Source organism: Octopus bimaculoides, chromosome 8, assembly GCF_001194135.2.
Source record: "Octopus bimaculoides isolate UCB-OBI-ISO-001 chromosome 8, ASM119413v2, whole genome shotgun sequence".
In the NCBI taxonomy this organism is placed as follows: domain Eukaryota; kingdom Metazoa; phylum Mollusca; class Cephalopoda; order Octopoda; family Octopodidae; genus Octopus; species Octopus bimaculoides.
The window spans coordinates 56826850-56847130 of record NC_068988.1 but is presented as its reverse complement, the minus strand read 5'-3'; the positions used below and the strand labels follow the sequence as shown (position 1 = coordinate 56847130).

General features: G+C 38.5%; 1 protein-coding gene across 1 annotated transcript in view; it reads left to right on the top strand.

Moving 5' to 3' along the window:
• LOC106876126 (G protein-coupled receptor kinase 5) overlaps window positions 1-20281 on the top strand; it is a 383600-nt gene that overhangs the window by 269947 nt on the left and 93372 nt on the right. The window contains exon 4 of the mRNA XM_052969852.1: window positions 8498-8575. Coding sequence (XP_052825812.1) covers window positions 8498-8575 — 78 coding nt within the window. The remainder of the gene's footprint in view (window positions 1-8497; window positions 8576-20281) is intronic.

Genomic DNA, 20281 nt, shown 5'->3' with positions numbered 1-20281 from the left:
ATATATATATATATATATATATATATATATACATGTATTTATATGAATATATATATATTTATACATGTATTTATATGAATATATATATGCATATATACATGTGCATATATACATATGCATATATACAGAGCAGTACAGGGTGGCCCAAAAGTAGGTTTACAGTTATCATGTAGGCACTTAAAATTTTTTTTAAAACATTTTATTACATTTAAATTTCTATCTTACAATCATATTGTTTTATGCACATCTTAAACAGACAATGTTTAATCTCTCAGATGCTCAAAATGTCCTCCTTCAACGTTGCAACACTCTTGAAACCTCTTCAGAACACTCTGATACACAGTGTGGCACAAATTCCGATCTCCATCAATTTCAGTGAATCCGTCAGAAATGTAATCTTTTAATTCATTTACGGTTTTGGGATTCTTCTCATGAATCTTGTTCTTTACAACACCCCAAAAAAAGAAATCCATTGGTCTCAGGTCAGGTGAACATAGTAGCCATTTGATGCTGCCCCGTCTTCCAAACCAACGCTGTGGAAAGGCTTGGTTAAGGTGGGCTCTTACTGTCAACACATAATGTGGAGGGCTCCATCTTGCTGAATAATGGTTTCATTTTTTTTTTTATAATTAAGATCTAAACTATTAATATATGAATACAAAAGAGATAATTGAATAACTGTAAAGCTACTTTTGGGCCACCCTGTATATACGATAGGCTTCTTTCAGTTTCTGTCTACCAATTCCATTCACAAGCCCGAGGCTATAATAGAAGACACTTGTCCAAGGTACTATGTAGTGGGACTGAATGCAGAACCACATGGTTTGGAAGCAAGCTTCTTACCACACAGGCAAGAGAATTAATATTAATATTTAGTAGAATCTTCCCTGCTCTTTAACATCCTTTCCTAGATACTATATTTTTGTACTCAAAGCAGATAAATAACATTGTTTTCAATGAAGTCATTGTTTCAACGTGCCTTAGGATGGTTACAGATTATTCTGTCAACTAAATCTTATTGTTTCTCTGTTATTAACCATCTAACCATCGCATGGGATTGGTCATAATTATTTCCTTTCCTCTGTTTTCAGACCCCCCTCCCCACTCTTTTTCTCACTCATTCACGGATTCCTGTTTGCAATTCTGGATTTTGTAGATAGCAGACAGGCTTGATAAACATTTATTTCTGTTTAAATCATTGATGTGAATTGTTTTGATGTCAGTGGGAGGTGGGAGTTGTTTGTTTGGTTTCTTTTTTTTTTTGCTTTTTTGCTGCCTTGACTTTATTCTTTTCGTCTTTCCCCACATACCCTTCAAGTAACAATAAAATAAGAACCAGTAATACATTGAGGTAAAATTAACTAATTATTTCCACTTCCTTGAAGTTATTGTTCTTATGGCCATGCTGGAGCATCACCTTGAAGAAGGGTTTAGTCAAACAAATTGACTCAAGTACATTTTTTTCCTCTTCTTTTAAAACTTGGTACTTATTCTGTTCTGTTGGTCTCATTTTCCAAATTACTAAGAAATGTAAGAATGTAAACACACCAACTCTAGTTACCAAGCACTGGTAACAGACAAACAACGCAATCTCAAAGTCATATACACATAGATAGATACATACATACATACATACATACATATAGACAGATAGACAGATAGATGTATGCATCTATCTATGTACTTACCTATCTGCCTACCTACCTACCTATCTACACTTCCTGTTGCCTACTGTTACCTGTTACCAAGCAAGTTAATATTTTCCCCATGGTCTAGCATGCTTTTGGAGATGATTGGAAATGAATGGCATTTATTTACAACAACCTTGCAATGTCAAGACAAGGAGACACAAACACACACATGCACTCACATTTAACTACTGGAGTTGGTTTGTTTACATCCCTGTAACTTAGTGGTTTGGCCAAAGACACTGGCAGCATAAGTGCCAAACTTGAATAATTAAAAAAAGTGTTTCACTGATACTTAATTTTTCAACCCCAAACAGATGAAAAGCAAAGTCCTCAGTGGAATATGAACTCAGAACGTAGTGATGAGTGAAATACCACTAAGCACTTCATCAACCATGCTAACAATTTTGCCAGCTTGCCACCTTCATAATAATAATGATAATAATAATAATAATAATAATGATAATAATAATAATAATAATAATAATGATAATAATAATAATAATAATAATGATAATAATAATAATAATAATAATAATGATAATAATAATACTGTTACCCTGTGTAACTCAACGACTTGGCCCTTAAGTGTTTGTAGTAGAGTCCACTCCTTTTATAGGCATTCATTTCACATATCTGGTTATGGATATCTGGCTCCCTTCTTTCCCTCCCAGTTTTGAAGGCCCTGAAAATGGGTCATGGATGCTAACAATCTTATTCTCATAAAAAATAATAAAAGACATAAGAAAGGAAATCAGATAAAACCCCTCGGCTGTCCTAGGTGCAGGCATGGCTGTGTGGTTAAGAAGCACGCTTTACTATCAAGTGTCTTCTACTGTGGTATTGGGTAGACCAATGCTTTGTGGATGAATTTGATCAATGGAAACTGTGTGGAAGCCCATTGTATATTCTTTTATTCTCGTTTTAGTCATTTGACTGTAGTCATGCTGGAGCACCACCTTTAGTCGAGCAAATCAGCCCAGGACTTATTCTTTGTAAGCCTGGTACTTATTCTTTCAGACTCTTTTGCTGAACCGCTAAGTTACAGGGACGTAAACACACCAACATAAGTTGTCAAACGATGTTGGAGGCACAAACACAGACACACACACATATACATTTATATAAATACACACACACAACAAGCTTCTTTCAGTTTCTATCTACCAAATCCACTCACAAGGCTTTGGGCAGGCCGAGGCTATAGTAGAAGACACTTGCCCAAGGTGCCATGCAGTGGGACTGAACCCCGAACCATGTGGTTGATAAGCAAGCAACTTACTACACGGCCACTCCTGCACCTATATATATATGTTTGTGTGTGTGTGTGTTTGTTTGTCTCCTCTACCATTTAACTACTGGAGTTGGTTTATTTACATCCCTGTAACTTAGTGGTTTGGCCAAAGACAGTGACAGCATAAGTGCCAAACTTGAATAATTAAAAAAAAAAAAGATATTTAGGTCAATCTATCTGAGTAAAATCCTTCAAAGTCGTGCCCCACCGTAGCTGCAGTCATGTGACTGGAGCAAGTAAAAGGTAAACAGCAAATTGGAAACATTTGTCAGAGCTTGTAAGCAATTTACCACCCTTGTCTCCTCAAATCATCTCTCAGCATTTTCTCTCCCCATCTTTTCTTTCATTTCTGTATTTTGGTCTCTTAGAATCTCCACTTTCTTGTTCACACATACAGATATACATTAAATTGCACTCTCACACACATGCACTTGCACCACACGTGCACACACATTTCACTATACATTCGCACACATAATTCACTACACATTCACACACACCACACACACATTTCACTATACATTCACACACACAATTCACTACACATTCACACACACACACACACACACATTTCACTATACATTCACACATAACACACACACACTTACACTGAGGCACACTCACTCATTGACACATACACACACTCAAATTTAGATACGCATCTTTGAATATTTTTTCCTTATTAATCTTTTCTTTTTATTGTTGTTGTTGTTTGCATCTTCTTCTTCTCATTATTATTATTATTATTATTATTATTATTTCTTAAGTATATTTTCAACTGATTCTGCAAATTTTATATTTACATATGAATTATTGAAGCATGTGTGTTTATTTACACTTGAAAGGCCTCTGTAATAGTGAGCAGTCAACTATGAAGATTTTTGCTGCTAAAGCTCTCTTTCTCTCTCTCTCCATCTCACTCTGTCCATCTTTCTGTCCATCACTCTATCTCTCTCTCTCCCACTCATTTTCCTCTCTCTTCCTCTTAATCTCTTTATCGCTTTTTGACTATCTACACACACACACACACACTCACATTAAACCCTCTTATACATGCACAATAATTTGATTTTTCTTGTTCTGAATGTTGTGTATGTGTATATATATATATATATATATATATATATACAGAGAGTGAGAAAGAAAGAGAGAGAGAGAGTAAAAGAACTGTCTGCATTGTAAATATTGTCTACAGGGTGCGGACGGTATAACGATTTCTCAGGCAAAAATAAAAACTATTTTTATTTTTTGAGGTATATTTGTCAAATTTGGGTCAGTTTGTCTTCATGACATGTTCTGTCAATCTCACTCAGTGGACTCACCTTTGACCTCAATGACAGCCTCCAGGCAACCTTGGAACCAGTCACAGGCTTCTGTCATTATCTCTCATTTTTTTAGATCCCCCTACCCCACTGAGCCCCTGGCAATCCTAGCCCTCAGCCCCGCCTTCGTGTTGCAGCTAGGTTTGTAAGCCTCTTGTTCCACCATACTCCACACAAATAAGTAGAGGGAATTGCAATCAGACAAGTTGGAGGGGGTCCAAATGTCAGGTGCTGTGAGATCAAAAAATTCTCCAGTAGCCAGGCCTGGGTCTTCCATCCAGTGTGGCAGGGCACAGAGTTTGGCTGTCACACAGTATGGACTCTCTGCAGCTACCCAGTCACTCCAGAGATTCACAACCTCACTGACAGCATGGGCGTGGCTGTCAGTGTTCAGCCTGAGGCTCTCAGGGAAGAAGGGGGGTGCCATGACATCACTTTCACTATGGATAACACCGAAGATCAATGATTGCCGCTGGAAACTTTATCTGCATGACTCCAGATACATCTTTGGGTAAAACGGTGAGCCACCTGTTGTTCTGGGAGTTGATCTTCTGGTCTTGGCAGAAATTGTCCTCGTCGGAGAACCACAGCAGGTGTTTCAACTTGTTGATCACTTCTTGGTGTCCTAGTGTTGCTTTTCCTGCATCCCTTCCTCCTTTTGTATGAAAAGTAGTGAATGTCCTCATGCACCATCAGTCTGATGAGCTTTTCACTGGCATCTTTCTCCCTTACAATGACACACATCAGCTTGTTGGGATCATCATTGATGATTTCCTGGATTTCAGCAACAAATTCCAGTATTCAGATGGTGTCTGATCATCAATCATGGGTTTTTCTCTCTGCTGTCACCTCATAGTTGAATCCTGAATCTCCAAGCTCCTTTCTGACCTTTTCCACCATCCTTCTGCTGATGTCGAGGAAGACTGAAATCTTGTTTGTCCTTCCAGTGCAGATTTCAAGGAGGACTCCATGCCTCTTCCACAAATTGGGGAGGTTCAAAATTTTCTGTAATCAATCATTCTACCAAAAAAATAAAGCAAAAATAGTTATTTGTTTTTAAGGAAAAAAAGACCGAGAACATAACTAAAAAAAAATGTATAAAATTAACAGTTAAAAATTATGAACAAATGCCATCCACAAGCTATATGTAGGTGAATCTACACATTGATATGAGAGAGAGAGCAGTACCTTCCCCAATATTTAATTACTCAGGTGTTAAATAAAGTGGTACCTCTCTATAAAGGTTTGCCAATTGAAGTTTAAGAAGTTAATGGACCATAGCTAAAGTCACACAACTTAGTCACTCCTCATTGATATTTGTTCTCCTATACAACTTGTCTGTGTGTGTGTGTGTGTGCAGGCATGACTGTGTGGTTAAGATGTTTGGTTCCCCAGCTGCATGGTTTCAGGTTCAGTACCTTGGGCATGGTAAAGACCCCCTTTGGTCATGACTGACCATGGGATTGTACCTAGAAAGTTCCCCTCCCAGGCACAAGTCCAGGCAAGGTTGTTTATGGAAGACCAGCAGTCACCCATGCATACCAGCCGCCCCTCTCCATGCCACTGATGTTATCCAAGAGAAAGCAAAGGCCAACACAACTTGGCACCAGTAACCTCACAACTCATTTCTACAGCTGAGTGAAGTAGAGCAACATGAAATAAAGTGTCTTGCTCAAGAACACAACACAGAGCCCGGTCTGGGAATCGAACTCACTGCCTCATGATTGTGAGTTTGATGCTCTAACCACTTAGCCATACACCTTCATGTCTTGGGCAAGTGTCTACTATTAAAGCTGTGGCCTAGAGCAAAGCTTTGAGAGTGGATTTGAGAGATAGAAGCTGAAACTAGCCCCTCAGGTGTGTGTGTGTATGCGCATGTGTGTGTGTATGTGTGGTTTGTTGCTGTGCCTTTGTCTTGATGGTATGTGACGGATGGACACTAATGTCACCATCATGCAAGCAGTCCAGCCATGGAGAAATATTAGCATACTTGGAAACATGTGAGGGTTTGTGACAGGAAGAGCATCCAGCCATACAAAAAAATCTGCCTCAACAAATTCTGTCTGATCCATGCAAGCAATGAAAAGTGAATGTCAGAACGATGAAGATGGAGAAGATGTGTGTGGGTGTGTGTGTGTTTGTAAATTTATTAGCTACGATGGTTTGTCAACTGCTATTCAGCCCTTTGTTGACCAAGAGCAATATCTTGTATTTTCATGGGAGATAGAACAATAAATTTTATAATTGGATTTATATTACCATTATATCATTGCATATTTAATTATCATCATTATTTTCCAATGTTTGTTTTGAAGAACCATTTCTGTGTGTAGGCTGTTGTTTGAATCTTCCTTCAAAATTATTTTAAAAAACCAATCTTCTGCGACAATAATGAAACATAAGAATGGAGCAGAAGATGTCATTCTGTTTTTTTTTATCTATTTATATTTTTAATTTTTTATTTGATAGAATAGTCTTTGAGGAATTGTCAAGTACATCAGTGCTGCTTTGTGTGGTTTTCTTCCGTTTGTCCAGATTATTTCTGTCTATTCTGAGGCATGACACATGATACAAAGTAATGTTTTGTTTGTTTGTGTATGTTTGTCCATTTGTTCAGTGTGATGATGACGATGATGACAACCAAGATGAAGGTGATGATGATGATAATAGCGATGAGAATGATGATAATAATAATAATGGTGATGATGATGATGTCTATGATGAAGGTAATGGTGATGAAAATGATGATAATGATGATAGTGGTGGTGAGGATGATGGCAGTGACAACAATGTTTAGGAGGTGTTTTCATATCTTTTCAGCCTTAGATAAACTGACAATGTGGTGGTGGTGGTCGTCGTCGTTGTTGTCGTTGTGGCAACAGTGGGGGCAGCAATGGTGGTGGTGGTGATGGTGATGTAGAGGAGATCTTCTTCCCTTGTGCAAGTCTTGATTAAAAGTTAAAATGCATTCCCTGCGGACATCAAACAACAACAACAACAATGGAATTGTCATCACCATACTGCTAATCAAACCAAAAAAATCAAACCAAACCAAACCAAATCAAACTAAACAATGTTTTAATGAACAAGCTTCTTCAAATGCTAGAAATAATAGCAAAATTTCTTTGACGAATCATCCCATCTCTCTGTATATCTAAGACTGCTATGTTGTCCAACATTTCCTTCCTTTTTGTAAGATGGTTAGGATGTGATTAGGATAGATTTAACTGCTATTTTTAGCAGGTCAAATGACTGCGTAGAAGCTTGCTTGTTGACATAATCATTGTTTGTAGACTGTGTGAACCAGTTTTATTGAATTTAATGTTTGCTGGTTGTTACCACTATTGATCTTGGTGTTCAATATCATTAATTGTAGAACTTGGTGTTCAGTATCATTATTTATAGATCCTAGAGTTCAATATCATTATTTGTACATCTTAGTATTCAGTATCATTATTTGTAGATATTGATGATCAATCAATACATTATTTGTAGATCTTTGTGGTCAATCAATATCTTTGATCTGTAGATTTTGGTGATCGATATCATTGTTTCTAGAATTTGTTGGTTGGCTCTTATTCATTTATTGAATTTGTAGTTAACTGTTGTCCTTTGTAGATGTAGCTAAGAGTTTGTATCAAGTCTGTATCAATTATAGGAACATACAACAATTACTCTACTGGTTGGTCCACAAAAAAAAAACAAAAAAACTTACAGGTGCAGGCATGGCTGCGTGGTAAGAACCTTGCTTCTCAACCACATGGTTCCAGGTTCAGTCTCACTGTGTGGCACATTAGGCAAGTGTCTTCTACTCTAGTCTCGGGCCAACCAAAGACTTGAGTAAATTTGGTAGACGGAAACTGTATGTTTGTGTGTGTGTGTTTGTCCATCATCACCATGTGACAACCAGTGTTGGTGTATTTGCATCCCTGTAACTTGGCAGTTCAGCAAAAAAGACTGATAGAATATGTTTAAAAAATAAGTCCTGGGGTCAATTTGTTCAACTAAAACCCCTCAAGGCAGTGCTCCAGCATGGCTGCAATCAAATGACTGAAACAAGTAAAAGAATTACAAAAAAATTACCTTTTCTCCCAATCTTTTTCACCAAAAAGCTAGTTGTTACCCTGACTCTGTATCTTTAATACCATTCATTGTTGCCATTCAATTCTATGTTTATCTTTTTCTCATTGCAGGAAGAATATGAAATCAGTCCCGATGAAAAACGGCCTTGCATTGCCCAGATGGTGTTTGATAAATACCTTAGCTCAGAGGTATGTCAATCTAAGGCTTATCTTCTTTTATAATACAATAGTTTGCAAGATTCTTTATGTGAATTCATGTATTGAAACAAATTTTTTGTTTTGTCTGGGGACAGTCATACTGCCTTAGTATCTAACATACTCACCGGTTAATTTCCATTCATTTATTACATTTTTTTTCCTTTCCACAATTTTCATTTTTGGAGCCTAGTACAGCTCTCTGGCTTGCCAGCTCCTGTCGAACTGTACAACCCATGCCAGCATGGAAAATGGACATTAGATGATGATAATGGAGGTTGCAGTGGTAGCAGCTAACATCTCAACTGCATTTGAATACATTGAGATTGATTCTTCCATATTACAGTTACCTTTAATAAATGTAGCGAACCAGGACTTGGCTCATTGGTAACCATGTAGCAATGCACACTAGGTGTTCACATGTTGTGATTTATAATAAATTGCAGTGGGTGCAAGTGTGACTGTAAGATAAGAAATTTGCTTCACAACCACATGGTTCTGAGTTCAGTCCCACTGCGTGGCACCTTGGGCAAGTGTCTTCTACTATAGCCTCGGACCGACCAAAGCCTTGTGAGTGGATTTGGTAGACAGAAACTGAAAGAAGCCCATCATGTGTGTGTATGTGTATATGCGTTGGGCCTCATGGAAGGAATGACGAGGGACTGAGATTTCTGGTGGTTTGTTGTACTTGAGAAGATGCATCCAGCTAAGTGAAGTTGTGGTTGTCCTTGCACACAGACATGTGCCCTGCATCCCATTTCAGTTGAATGATCCTAAGTCTGTAGGCATGTGGGTGCTGGTGCCATGTAAAAAAACATCCATGCTGGTGCCATATAAAAGCTCCCAGTACATTCTGTAAAATGGTTGGTGTTAGGAAGAACATCGCATCGAGCTGCAGAAACCATGTTAAAACATACATGGAGCCCAGGATCTTCAGCTGGCCAACTCCTACCAAACTGTCCAACCCATGGAAAATGGATGTTAAATGATGATGATGATGTGTATATATAGGTTTGTGTGTGTGTGTGTTCATATATGTATATATTTAAATGATAATGATGATGTGTATATATAGGTTTGTGTGTGTGTGTGTGTTCATATATGTATATATCTATATATGTATGTATATATATATCTATGTATGTCTATATCTATCTATCTATCTATACAAAAAATTAATATAAACAGCAGGGAGCAATTTAATACTATAAAGGAAAAATTCAGTTGTCACTAAAGGTGCTGAGACACCTGCATTGCTAGAAATAGGAGTAAAATACTCCTTGTACTGTAAGAAGAGCACAAATGTATACACATACACTGAGAGAGGAAGAAACCACCTCATGACCAAATCATGACTAGACGTCTAGTTTCACATATTTCCATATGCTTCGTCAGTGAGAGTCGCCCAATCAGCTGGTGTCAGCTAATTCTGCTAGTCAATATATATGTATTTGCCATAGAAATAATCTATGGTGACACTGGTGGAATTTGCCAACACCAGCCAATCAGGCGGCTCTCACTGATGAAGCATACAGAAATATGCAAAACTAGACATCTAGATATCTGTATGTATGTATGTATGTATATATCCATGTCTGTATACATCTATGTATGTATGTATATATCTATGTATGTATATATCTATGTATGTATATGTCTATGTATGTATATATATATGTATTGATTTATGTATATATGTATTTTTATATATATATATATATGTGTGTGTCTGTATATATTGTTTAACATCCGCTTTCCATGCTAGTGTGGGTTGGACTATATATATATATATAAAATTTATAGAAAACAGAAACCATTGACTAAAACCATTCAAGGTAGTGCCCCAGCATGGCCACAGTCTAATGACTGAAAAAAATAAAAGATTAAAGGTAACTGCTACAGTCTTGCTCCTCTGCCACAACTGTGATACGCACACACACGTACAGTACAGTATCACCTGTTACCATCGATGGCTGGTGACTACTGAAGCACAACACAGAAATTAGTTGGCACGGTTTAACGGTAAAATAAAATACAGGTGACCAGGTAGATATAGACACTACCTGCCTGCTAATCATTTTCTCACCTCTACCACCATCCGCAACCACTCATAATTATAGGTTTTTATGCTTCGGATATAAACAGTAATTATAGAAGGCAGTGGCTACCTGTTACACAAGGAGGTGTGAATGTATGTGTGTGTGTACTTTTCCTTGTTGTCTAGTATATAATTATGAGATATTATCATTAAAATGGAAGAAGATTAGTGGACTGCTCTGACAACAGTCAATAAACATTGAAAAAACATAGTTAAGGTTTTGTTTATTTGTTTAGCCTCAGATCAGTCCTGATCAAGCAGACATATGTCCAAAGGCTTTCCAGCCAAGGCCATCATGTCTTCTGTGCTAGGAAATTACAAGTGTGTTATCCAACATCTTTTTCTTAGTTTTTGTTAGAATTTGGGCTGAAGATCTGGCTGCTATTTCTAGCACCTCCAGTGACCTTGTAGTGGTTCCCACATTAGAAAAAAAAAAATCACACACAAACAAACAAACACGTGGTATATTCCAGGAGTTTTGAGACATTTTCAGGAGAGATATTTCTTAAATTTCAAAGAAGTAAGAAAATTCTCATCTCCTTTGAAGTAGGATCCTCTAACTCTGATGCATTTGTTGTATCACTGCAGCCACTTCCTGAAGGCCCCATGGGATTCCTCCAAAGTAAAAGGTATGCAAGACACTAGTCACAGCCATCTTCGTCATCAAGATGACTATTCCTGAGATTCTCCTTCACTTTGGGGAACAACCAAAAATCACAGAGAGCAAAATCTGGACTGTAGGGACGGGGGGGGGGGCAGTTTAAAGTTAATTAATGTACAGGGGGTGGGAGTAATTCTTGATGAGTTTCCACTTCCAATGAAGATCTTTTGGTTTGTGTGGGTTCTCTTCTACTTGCAGCCATGCTGGGGCACCGCCTTGAGGATCTTTTTAAAGCTTGGTACTTATTCTATAGTGGAGGCACAATGGCCCAGTGGTTAGGGCAGCGGACTCGCGGTTTCGATTCCCAGACCGGGCGTTATGAGTGTTCATTGAGTGAAAACACCTAAAGCTCCACAAGGCTCTGGCAGGGGATGGTGGTGAACCCTGCTGTACTCTTCCACCACAACTTTCTCTCACTCTTACTTCCTGTTGTGCTTGTAATTCAAAGGGTCGGCCTTGTCACACTGTGTCACGCTGAATATCCCCGAGAACTACATTAAGGGTACACATGTCTGCGGAGTGCTCAGCTACTTACACGTTAATTTCACGAGCAAGCTGTTCCGTTGATTGGATCAACTGGAACCCTCGACGTCGTAAGCGATGGAGTGCCAATAACAACAACTTATTCTATCAGTCTCTTTTGCTGAAGTACTAAGTTACAGCAATACAAACTCACAAACACTGTTGTCAAGTAGTAATGGGAACAAAACACTGTCATAAAGAAACACACACACATATACATATCTACAACAGGCTTCTTTCAGTTTCCATCTACCAAATCCACTCACAAGGCTTTGGTTGACCTGAGGCTATAGTAGAAGACACTTGCCCAAGGTGCCATGCAGTAGGACTGAACCTGGAATCATGTGGTTGGGAAGCAAACTTCTTATTACACCACCACTCCTACACCTGAATAGGTTTGCATTAACAATATCTCTTCCTGTCTGTGGGAGTACATTATCCTTAAATCTGACTTCTTCTCACCTTACAACCCCGTGTCTTCCTTAGTCTTTCTCTTCTGTGTACCACCTCCACTGTAAGCACCAACACCATATGTGTGTGTGTGTGTGTATGTGTCTGTGTGTGTACATGTATGTGTGTGCTCCCACACACTAAATAGAAATCACTTTAACTGATCGACCGACCAGCCATCGTGACTATTAAGTATTCTGTTTCAAGTTGTGAATCCAAGTGAAGTATTTTGGTGGTTTCTGTTGAGAGGGTCATGTAGGTGTAAAGGAAGAGCAGGAGAGAGAGAGGAAAAAAAGCAAGACACACAAAGAGAATGAAAGAAAGAGAGTGAGAGAGAAAAGAGAGAGCAAGCAAGACAGAGAGTGAGAGAAAGAAAGAGTATGAGTCAGAGAGAGAGGGAGAAAGAGTATTACACAGAAAGAGAGAGAGAGAAAGTGATACAGTTAATGGAAGAGAAAACAAGACAAAGAAAGAGAATGACACAGTTAATGAAAGAGAAAACAAGGCAGAGAGAGAGGGGGGAAGAAAGAGAGAGGGCGAGAGGGAGGGAGAGAGAGAGTGTTTTGGTTCTTTCCATTTATCAATACCATTTCTATTGATTGTTCCTGTTTAATGGTCAGGCAGCATCTAATGGTTTTCATTTCACAAATCTCGGACAAATGGAAAATAACTTTTGTTTCTCTTTCTTTCTGTGATCATGGCTCTATTTTTGTCTTTAACACAATCCTTCTCGATTTAACGTCACCTCTTAACATCATTTAGGCTGGCTTGCTCAATCATGGATTTTACAAAAAACCATTGTTTGTTCACATCTTTGATTTCTGTTGCAGTGTTTCAATCTTGTTTTCTTTTGTTTTCTTTCCATGTGGCTTCTTGAATGTCTAGAGGAAGGAGACACCTGCAATTGTATGTGTGTATGTATATATGTATATATTTATATTAAGGGCATTACTATATATAAATGCCTCCTGCTAGGAGGGACACTTAAAGTCAATGTGTTTTTTATGGTAGTTTTGACTTTAAGAGTCCCTCCTAGTGTGAGGCATTTATGTATAGTAATGCCCTTAATATAAATAAATATATTTATAGGGAATAATTAATAAATTAAGTACCAGTGAAAAACTGGGGTTGATGTAATTGACTTTCGCCCTCCCCCAAAATTTCAGGCCTTGTGCCTAAAGTAGAAAGGATCATTATTATTATTATTGTTATTATTATTATTGGTGAACTGACAGAATTGTTAGAGCACAGGACCAAGTGCCTTGGTGGTACTTGTTCAGGTCTTTACCTTCTGAGTCCAGAACTGGTCACTGTTAACTTTGCCTTTCATCCTTTAGGAAGGTCGATAAAATAAAGTACCTGTCAAGTACATGCGGTGGGGTTGCAGTGGTGGAGAGGTTTCAATGTAATCAGCTATCCCACATTCTTGGCGCTTCCTCTTTTACTCTTTTACTTGTTTCAGTCATTTGACTGGAGCACCGCCTTTAGTCGAGCAAATCAACCCCAGGACTTATTCCTTGTAAGCCTAGTACTTATTCTATCGGTCTCTTTTGCCGAACCGCCAAGTTAGGGGGACATAAGCACATCACCATTGGTTGTCAAGCGATGGGGGGGGGGGCAAACATACACACATACATATATACGGCGGGCTTCTTTCAGTTTCCGTCTACCAAATCCACTCACAAGGCTTTGGTCAGCCCAGGGCTATAGAAGAAGACACTTGCCCAAGGTGCAACGCAGTGGGAATGAACCTGGAACCATGTGGTTGGTAAGCAAGCTACTTACCACACAGCCACTCCTGCGCCTGTACAATTTTTGTATATTTATAAGTATTTATGTGTGTGTGTATGTGTGTTTGCATGTAATATATGTGTAAATTGGGATATAGATAAACAGGAAAGGGTGGAAGGCTCATGTGTATTGGCTTCCCCCTGCTCCCCACCTCTCTCTCTTGCTATTTTCACTACATGTTTATAACTGTATGAGCATATGTAATACATGTGCAAGTAATTTGTTATGTCAAATTTTTGCTCTCTAGACAATGCATAGTTTGAGATATTTTGTTTTATTCTGAATCTTTTTATCTTTAACTTTTTTCTGAAGTTTCTAACGAACTGAAGTTCCTAGATGAATAAATAATTTTTTGTGTGTGTAGATATAATCATCATTGTCATCATCGTCATCATTTAATGTCTATTTTCCAGATGGCATGGGTTGAAAGGGTTGACAGGAGCTGGCAAGACCACGGACCACACCAGGTTCCATAGTCTGTTTCAGCCTGGTGTCTACAGCTGGATGCCCTTCCACTTTATAAAGTGGACTGGGTGCTTTTTATGTGGCATCAGCAACAATACCAATGCTTATATATATAAGCATATGTAGGAAGGGTGTTAGGAAAGGCATCCAGCCATAGAAACCATACCAAATCAGATTGGAATCTGGTACAACTCCCTGGCTTAACAGTTTTCAGTCATACCGTCTAACCCATGCCAGCATGGAAAACAGACATTAAATGATGATGATGATGGTATCTATGTAAATGTTTGTTTTTATATCAAGTTATAATAAGATCAGTCTAACATTAAGCTAAAGAATTATTCCAAACTTTTTCCATTTGTATACTTTTATAAGAAGAGGTGTGACCGTGACTTTGATGTTTCGGTCAACTTGGACACTAAACTCTGCTTGCGAAGACCTGTTGGGGCAAGTGAAATCAGAATCATAATTGAACCATATTTGATGACTGGCACCTGTGCCAGTGGAGCACTAACAGCACCGTCCGAGCATGATCATTGCCAGAGCAGCTGTCTGGCTTCCATGCCAGTAGCACATAAATAGCACCATTTGAGTGTAATCGTTACCAGCATCACCTTACTGACACATTAGAAAACATTCAAGCAAGGTTGTTGCCACTGCCTCTGGACTGGCTCCTGTGCAGGTGGAATGTAAAAAACACCATTTTGAGCGTGGCTGTTGCCAGTACCGTCTGACTGGCCCTCGTGCTGGTGGCATGTAAAAGCACCCACTACACTTTCGGAGTGGTTGGCATTAGGAAGGGCATCCAGTTGTAGAAACTCTGCCAGATCAGATTGGAGCCTGGTGCAGCCATCCGGTTCGCCAGTCCTCAGTCAAATCGTCCAACCCATGTTAGCATGGAAAGTGGACGTTAACTGATGACGATGATGATGGAGAGAGAGAGAGAGAGAGAGAGAGAGAGAGAGAGAGAGAGAGAGAGAGAGAGAGAGAGAGAGAGAGAGAGAGAGAGAGAGAGAGAGTCTCTTCCTGATAAGCATTTCCACTCAAGATCTTACAGACAATGTCTGTACTTACCTCGAAGTATCTGTATTACTTGCATGCAGGCTTGGCTGCGGTTTATGACGAAGGAGTGGACATCCAATTCACATGACTCGATTTGGTCTCAATAAGTGTAAACAAAAACTGTGTGGAAGCCCATTGTATGTGTGTCCCACCACTACTTGACAACCGGTGTTGGTTTGTTTATATCATCATCATCAACATTTAACATTTGTTGTCTATGCTGGTATCTGTTGGACAGTTTGACCAGGGCTGGCAAGCTGAAGGGCTGCATCAGACTCTAGTCTGGCATGGTTTCCATGGTTGGATGCCCTTCCTAACGCCAACCATTCCAAGAGTGTAATGGGTGCTTTTATGTGCCAGTGGCACAGGTGCCAGTATCTACGATTTCACTTGGCTTGATTTATATCCCTGTAAATTAGCGATCCAGTGAAACAGACTTATAGGATAAATACTAGGGAGCTGTTTGTCTAATTAATCCCTTCAAGGCAGTGCTCCAGCATGGCTGTAGTCCTATGACTAAAACAAATAAAAGATATAGTTTTATTGCTGTTCACAAACTGAAGAAGCTTTTATCAGGTTTTTCTCTCTGCTTGAAATAGCAACTAAATCTTCCTCAAATTACACTCACTCAACTTGGAAAAATAGAAATGTGTAGGATAAATGTATTCCTAGATACATGATGGCCAAGAAAAGGATGGGATGTTCCTGAGAGGGAGGCCTTTGAATGTCAGATAAAATACTTTGCAGTATTTGTTCTGACACTCAGTGCTCTGAGTTCAAATCCTGCTGAGATCAACTTTGCCTTTCATCTTTGTGGGAGTCAATTAAAAAAGAATACCATGGCTGTATGATTAAGAATCTTGCTTAGCAACTATGTAATTTCATGTTCAATCCCACTGCACTGCACCTTAGGCAAGGGTCATCTACTATAGCCTCTGGTTGACCATTGCCTTGTGAGTGAATTTGGTTGACAGAAGCTGTATGGAAGAAGGTGGTGAGCTGGCAGAAACGTTAGCAAGCCAGGCAAAATGCTTAGTGGTATTTCGTCTGCCGCTACGTTCTTAGTTCAAATTCCGCCAAGGTTGACTTTGCCTTTCATCCTTTCGGGGGTCGATAAATTAAGTACCAGTTACGCACTGGGGTTGGTGTAATCAACTTAATCCCTTTATCTGTCCTTGTTTGTCCCTTCTATGTTTAGCCCCCTGTGGGCAATAAAGAAATAAGAAGCTGTATGGAAGATCATTGTATTTGTTTCTCTGTACCTGTGTCTGTTCCTCCCCTTCACCACTTGACAACCAGTATTGGTTTGTTTACATCCCCATGACATAGTAGTTCCACAAAGGATACTAATAAAATAAGTACTAAGGGGTCTGTCTGTTCCGCTAAAACCCTTTCAAAATGGTGCTCCAGCAAGTCCACAATTCAATCATTGAAACAAGTAAAAGACAGGATAAATTGAGGGTGGTAGATTGGCACAAGTGTAAGAACATGAGACCAGATTCCTTGTGGTATTTGTTCCATCTCTTTGTATTCTGAGTTCAAATCCCACCATAACTTAATTCACCCCCTTTTTTTAACACCACCACAACTTAGCATCACTGGTAGCTTTCTTTTAGTGGTGTCCACTCTGTTGCAGACATTTAAGCCAGTTCTCCAGTTTGAGCATTGATTCTTCTCACCAGTCTCAGAAGCCCCATAAAGGATCATCCACATTACCTTCCCTCCTGACTAAAAGGATTTTTTTTCTTATCACTGAAAAATAGTCAGGACTGACCCTGTGTCTAAATTACAAACTGAGGGATTGTTTCTGTTGTTATGTTTCTCACCTTGTTTTAAAGGTGATGAACATGATCCAAATCATGCTCTATACCTCCACATGACCCTGGGATGCTTTCTGTTGCATGCATTCAGTGTAAAGTCTGTGATATGAAGTGACAACTTCCTCCTATCCTCCCACCAGTCTTTGAGGCCCTAAAGAGAGTCACGAGTACTGCCTTGCTTCCTCTGACTAAGCCATTAAAAAAAGAAAAATATAGTAATCTTCATGCACTAATAATAATAGTATCCCTATATAACTATATCAAATGTTCAACAGTATTCTGTGGTGGTGGTGGTGGTGGTAGTAGGTAGGGAAATGTTAAGGAAGGACATGCAGCTGAAAAAATACTTGTTGCACACCACCTAAAACCATCCCACCATGCAAGAACACAAAAATAGATATAATAATAATACTAATAATAATAAAATGTAGCAAAAATTTTTTTAAATGGTAACACACATGCTCACATTCCCTATCCCACCTCTCTCTCTCTCACACACACACGCACACACACATTCATTGAAATGTGTACACGTACTAATTTATATATACATGTGTACTAGAAACTTTTAACCTTTAGTGATGTGAATTATGGCTGCATGTGTGTGTATGTATATATATATATATATATATATAGATAGATAGATAGATAGATAGATAGATATTATACACACACAGGCATATGTCAGTTTTTTCTCAGTTTTCTTCTACTAAATCCACTCAAGGCTTTGGTTGGCCCATGGTTATAATAGAAGGTGCTTGCTCAAGGTGCTATGCAGTGGGACTGAACTCAAAACCATGTAGTTGGAGAATTAAACTTCTTACCACACTGCCATATACATAAACACATGCACACACATCTGTATGTGTATATATGTGTGCAGTTATGGATATCTATGAGTATGGCTCTGTGTCCTTCCTCTTTTTTAAATCTTTATGTGTGGGTTGAAGGAGTTTTACCTGCTATTTCTAGCATGCCTGCTGTTTAACGTCATTATTATTTATGTTGTTGTTGTGTAAACTGTAAGTGGACCATGAACAAGCAGACCTATGCTCAAAGGCATTCCAACCATGGCCATCCTTTTTTTTTTTTTTTTTTTTTTTTTTTTGTAAAGGTTTTTCAATCAAGGTGGTAAATTGCCAAAGATATTAAAGTATTTCTTCCAGCGTTCTGAGTTCTAATTCTGCTGAGGTCAACATTGCATTTCAACTTATTGGCATCGGTGAATAAAATACTATGTCAGAAGACCTTGGACTGGCTGAATTATTGGAGTGTAGGACAGGAATTTTTTGTTGTATCTGGGGCTGTTTGTATTCTGAGATCAAATTTCACCCAGGGATTTAGTACCCACCAACAATGACCAGGGCCAATCATTTGGTCTAGAGACTACCATTGGTTATGAGTTGACTGTGATCACCTGTAAAATAAGCAAACAATATGTGATGATAATATATGTGTGAGATGATCTCAAAGAGACTTGGCTGCTATTTCTATCAGGTTGAATGACTGTAGTGAGACATAAACTTGTCCGACACCATGGCATGGAAGGAAGTGTTATATTAAGGTCTTCCCATTTATAAAATGGGGGTGAAAGAAAGAAAAAAAATTTCAAATATTGGTGAAGAGGGGCATTAGTATCTTTCCTTTGCAGAACTTGGCACACACACACATACACAAGTTAAAAAATGTATAGTAAATACATAAATGAAAAACACACACAGAATGGCAAGTTTAAAAACATATAGTAAATACCACAGACAAATGGAAGACAGACACAAAAGGTCCCCAACTCCTCATCTGTTATCAACCAGAGGGTCAAACACAATTTCATGCCTTTAACAATAATATTACTTCTTTCTGGTGGCTCTGGCAAGAACTGCCGGGAATATGGGACTGAAAACAGACAAACAATAAATGGATAAACAAGCAATACAGAAATGGATTTATGAAAATGAATAAATGTAATTCAAAACGAGACCATTAGTAAATGGACAGGAGACAAAAACAAAATAAACAAACAGAATGTAGCTTTAGGGCTAGGTGAAGACGAAAGTATGGGTATCACTAAGAGAAAAATCCTAAAGGATTGGAAACAGAAGGGCAACAGACAGCGAAACAAGTTAAGTGGAGGTTTGTTTTTATGTTCAGTTATAATAAAAACTTATTGTTATATTTGGGGATAGTTATATTTTTACTAATTAACCACATGCACTTTTGTCAGAAATCTTTCATCATGCATCTTGTGTCCTCTTCAGTAACTCTCCATCCCACCATGTCTCCTCTTGTTCTTCTGCCCAGAAAGACAGAATGGACTAAACAGAACTGGAGGAGACATAGGATGGGTGACGAAAGACTAAAATGATAATAATTAAGCTGAAGTGAAGACCAAGTATATAGTGCTTGTGGTTAATTGGTGAAAAATATGACCATCCCTGAATATAAGAGCTGTTCCAACACACAATTTCACATCAGGAATCTTGCAAAACAATAAAATAAAACCAATTTTTTACATTAATCCAAAAGGTTATTCTATAATTTTGTAGAGTACAAATTTATTATTCTTAAACAAAAATATTGTTGACAGTGACTTGGAAGTTTTAGCCAGTTAAGCCATCGTTGGACTGGCGGTCCAACAATGGCTTAGCTGGATGAAACTTCGAAGGCACTGTCAACAACATTGTTGTTTAAGAATAATATATACATATACACACACACGCATACACTTGCACAGCATATAGAATACATGCTTGTTAGTCTTTTAGTGCTGGGGGCAGAAACTAAGGTCAGTCTCACTCTTCCTCTCTCTCTCTCTCTCTCTCTCTCTCTCTCTC